Source organism: Macrobrachium nipponense, chromosome 13, assembly GCF_015104395.2.
Source record: "Macrobrachium nipponense isolate FS-2020 chromosome 13, ASM1510439v2, whole genome shotgun sequence".
In the NCBI taxonomy this organism is placed as follows: domain Eukaryota; kingdom Metazoa; phylum Arthropoda; class Malacostraca; order Decapoda; family Palaemonidae; genus Macrobrachium; species Macrobrachium nipponense.
The window spans coordinates 14,455,814-14,460,813 of NC_087206.1; the positions used below are offsets into that span (position 1 = coordinate 14,455,814).

Here is a 5,000-nt window from a genome sequence, read left to right on the forward strand (position 1 = left end):
TTTTATATATCATATATGTTTTATATATGTATATAATATATATTATAATATATATATATATACATATATATATATATATATATATATATATATATATATATATATATATATATATATATATATATATATATAATTTTGAAGGACAAACCGTAAATGAATTTAGGCATTATGACAGAAGACCAGAATGATCTCTTTACAAAAGTTCAGCGGACTGGGTACCTTGTAAGTTTATGAAGATAATTGTAAAATAAGTTATACACTCAGCAAACTCGTAACCAGCTGGTTACTGTGGCGCGTTTTCATTATAATTTTATTCCACAATGTAAGCAATTGATTTCTGGACGGATGTCAAAAACGATTTGAGAATAAAGTTTTAATAAGGTTATTAGAAGGCAGGTAGTGGGATCGATTTTGGAATAATAACACATGTGAAGTTACGGAAGTTCAGGCAGTAGCTGAAATAATAATGAAATGTAGTTGGAGATGGTTTGACAGATCCTTCGCTCAGCCTTAGAGAGAATCTTACATTGCATTATATCAGCTGGGCTCCTGTGGGCACCAGAAGAGTTGGAAGGCCAAGTCCAACTTGGATAAGACCCTTGAGAATAGAGGCAGTAGATAAAGGACGATTTATGTCAATTGAAGCAAAAGATAGAAATAAATAGTCGAATTTTACATGGGCCATTTGCTCGCCACTTCGTTGGATGAGCTAATGAGGATCAGGACGGTATTTTATTTTGAAATAAATAACTAAAGAGAAATAAATAAATCAATCAAATAATAATTAACTGAATTACTACATAAATAAATACATAAATGTTAACATAAACGAATATAAATGAAATAATAAATGTTATCATAAATGAATACATAAAATAATAAATGTATTCAAAAAGTAATGAATATAATCAAAGATAAATAAATTAGTAAATATCATTGTATACGAATGAAAACAAATATTTCAATACTACTATAAATAAATGAACACATAATTAAAGTAATAAATGAATAAGCAAATAAATAAATAAATGAGTAAATATAATTTTAAACAAAAGAAAACTATTTCAATACAATTAAAAATAAATAAACATATAATTAAAGTAATAAATGAATAAGCAAACAGATAAATAACTAAATCTAAAGAAGGTTCCCCTATCTTGACATTCTTTCATGCCATAGTAGATGCACATCAACCGTGCAGCTGATGTCTAGGCCAGTCCCTTGCGACGTTCCTGATTGGCTGTTGATAAGCCAATCACAGGGCTGAAAACTCAGTCTCTCGAGAGAGTTCACACAGGCAGGATGTATGTTCCACCTCTCCTGAGGGATACATCTTTCAAAAGTATCCCTCAGGACAGGTGGAACATACATCCTGTCTGTGTGAACTCTCTCGAGAGACTGAGAGTTTCCAGCCCTGTGACTGGCTGATCAATAGCCAATTAGGAGTGTCGTAAGGGACTGGCCTGCCCTGTGACTGGCTGATCAATAGCCAATTAGGAGTGTCGTAAGGGACTGGCCAGCCCTGTGACCTGGCTGATCAATAGCCAATTAGGAGTGTCGTAAGGGACTGGCCAGCCCTGTGACTGGCTGATCAATAGCCAATCAGGAGTGTCGTAAGGGACTGGCCTAGAGATCAGATGCACCGTTGATGTGAATCTGCTATAGTCAGAATTGAATCGACTTCCTTACCACACAAACATCGTCCTCGAAAGCAACTAACCTGTTCATCGTTGACGTAGAAGGTGAGAGTGGCTGGCGGCTGGGATCTCGGCGAAGTGCAGTTCAGACTGACTTCGTCGTGAAGCTGATAGTTCCTGTCTGCTCCTCTGATCTGTGGCTTAGTGTCTGGTAGGTCTGTAAGAAGAGAGAGAGAGAAAAAAGGGAATGCATAAGGAAGGGTAGATCGATCCGTGGTCACCACTATAGCCACCAAAGTACAAAATTACTTTGAGAAGAAAATTTTAGAATTTCTTGGTTATGCTCTCTCTCTCTCTCTCTCTCTCTCTCTCTCTCTCTCTCTCTCTCATATGTGGTGCGAATGGCAGAAAACTAATTTTTCAAAATGGAAAAATAAGTTGTAAAAAATATCAGATAAAGGTGAATACAAGGGACATCCACTCAGTAATACACACACACACACACACACACACACACACACACACACACACACACACACATATATATATATATATATATATATATATATATATATATATATATATATATATATATATACATGTACTACCCATACTCGCACGCACACATGTTTATATATTATATATATATATATATATATATATATATATATATATATATATAATATATATATATAAATAAAGGTTTTTTTGCCACGAAGGAAAAAAATGAAAAAAATGAAAAAACGAGTTGGCAAAAAAAACCTTTATTTATACATAGCATCACGTTTTATATACTTCGTGATCAAGTTATTCATATATACATATGATTTTTATTATACTAATAATAGATATATATATATAGTATATTATATATTATATATATAGATATATATATATCATATATTCAAGCACCTCCCTTACCAACAATATTCATAGAAGCCACAGCCGACTCTGTGTGGAAGGAAGGCGCTTCGGCGGACACTTCGCAGCGATACACCCCTGTGGCGTCGAGGGTCACCTGGTAGATCTTGACCCTTCCCCTGCTGGAGGCCTTCTCGTCCACCTTCAGAGGATTGTCCTTCACCGGGAAGATCTTGATGGGCGGATTCTCCGCGGGCGTCCACCGGTAGAATTCGTCGAGGCCCAGGTACCACTTGAGGGCGTAGATGGAATCCCCTTCGTCTATCCACTCGCACTCGAGCCAGGCTACTTCTCCGGCTATCACGACGTCTGGGACGTTCACCGACCTGATGTGGAGACCTTGAACGCCGCCGCCTTATGGGAAAAATAGGATGGTAAATAATTAGTACGAATAATCTGCAAACATTTATATAACTAAGTCAAGTACAGTGACACCACCGACTTTTGGGAGGAATTAGATGATTTATAATCATTACAAATAATTTGTAAACATTTATATGCCACCACCCTATGGAAGAAATAGGGCGACAGATAATTACTACAGTTAATCAGGACAAAGTTATTTAACTACGCCAAATAGTGGAAAAATGATCAGATCATCTAGTGTATCGTGAGATGAATAAATGGAATGAGTTTGATGTCGAAAAGGGAATTGGTAAAAAATACTTAATGAAATGTAGGGTTGTCAGAAGGATGAACAGTATTGTTATCACTACTCTACTACTACTACCTGTACCTGAAGAAACGAGTGATAAGATTACCAGTAGTTCCAAATGCAGCGACGTAAATGTTCTTTGTATGTACGTCCGCCCTCAGACATTAAAAACGACTGAGGCTAGAGAGCTGCAAATTGGTATGTTGATCATCCACCCTCCAATCATCAAACTTACTAAATTTCAACCCTCTGGCCTCAGTAGTTTTTATTTTATTCAATGATAAACTTAGCCATGATCGTACGTCTGGCAGGGTGCCAAAAACACAGGCCACCATCAGGCCGTGGCTGAAAGTTTCATGAACCGTGGCTCATACAACATTATACCGAGACCACAGAAAGATAGATCGATTTTCGGCGGTCTTGATTATACGCTGTACAAAAAACTCGATTGGGCCGAAGAAACTTCTGCGCATTATTTACCTGCTTCTTTCTTGGTGTTAGTTCCAGTGACATTTTGTTGTGAATCAGGCCGATATTGATCCTTTTACTCATCACTTCTTTTCATCAGTGACGGAAATCCCTAATGAGCGCAATCTTATAAAATATTTACTCATATCCTAGACCTCGTATTCCAATGATAGCTGGATTAAAATAATATCACTGGTTTGCATTCCTTGATTTTAGACTATTTTTTTTTTATTATTTTACTTTAGTTTTCTCCTGACTTCATGACAACACGGACTGTAAAAGGGATATTAGGAAGGTGTACCCCTTCGAAGAATGATTCATTTCGGTCCATTTTAACCTTCCAAGAAATTATATATATAAAAAACGGTTCTAGGACAGATACCAGACATTTTGTTACCGGACATTTTGTGACTAGGCTTTTTCACTACCGGACATTTCGATACCATTATATAAAATATAAATCCAAATTATGTATCAAAAGTAAGGAGTTAAAAGTACAAATAAAAAAAAATATATGGAAAAAAATGTATTAATTTGTAAAACACAGTACAAGTATGATTAAAGAAAAAGCAACAATATTATCTAGTTAAAAATGTTTAATGTTATGAGCAATGCCACGAAGATATTGTATTTTATTTGAGGGGTCATACCGTTCCAGCAATTTTCTTATACGCTGATCGGCGTCTCTGTATTTTTTCTTTGAGGTTGCGCTGTCTCCACGATTGAGATGGGCAATTCTTGTTGCACTGAGAGCCTCTTCATGTTTTAAAGCAGTTATAAGGGACCAAATGTTAGGATGCACATTTGTCACTGATGTTCTTAGAGCATTATGAAATCCTTCAACATAGTTATTGGTGCGTGGCATACCATTTTCAATGCGTTCATGAACATTCCATAAATGAATAGGGAAGGCTGGCTCGACTCTTCGCCTTCGTTGGCCACGACCCCTCACTCCTCCAATATAATTTGTTTCGAAATATGCAACAAGCTCTTGCGGAAAATCGTCGTCATCAGTTAATTCTTCGAAGCCGTCAATAACATTGTCAATGGGAAGGAAAGCAAGCGCGGGTAAACATCTCACTTTTAAACTAAAATTATTATTTTGGTGATATTGATGTTTGAAACCTAATGTTGCAACTTGTTTGTAAACATTTTGTGACAGGTGAAATAGGCAACAAGAAACATCTGAATTAGGGAAAATATCTAATAAACTATTGATGGCTGCTTTTTTCAAAATCCATCATCACAGTGGCTGGTTCGACATTATGCAAGAGTTCTTTTATAGTAGTAAATAGTCTAGCATAAGTATCTTGTATCTT

At 36.0% G+C, this 5,000-nt stretch overlaps 1 protein-coding gene across 1 annotated transcript in view; it reads right to left on the minus strand.

Annotated features, from left to right (window-relative positions):
- The window catches only part of LOC135225655 (uncharacterized), a 45,923-nt gene that overhangs the window by 7,101 nt on the left and 33,822 nt on the right, over positions 1-5,000 (minus strand). The window contains exons 2-3 of the mRNA XM_064264989.1: positions 2,559-2,912; positions 1,721-1,854 (exon numbers count right to left, since the gene is read on the minus strand). Coding sequence (XP_064121059.1) covers positions 1,721-1,854; positions 2,559-2,912 — 488 coding nt within the window. The remainder of the gene's footprint in view (positions 1-1,720; positions 1,855-2,558; positions 2,913-5,000) is intronic.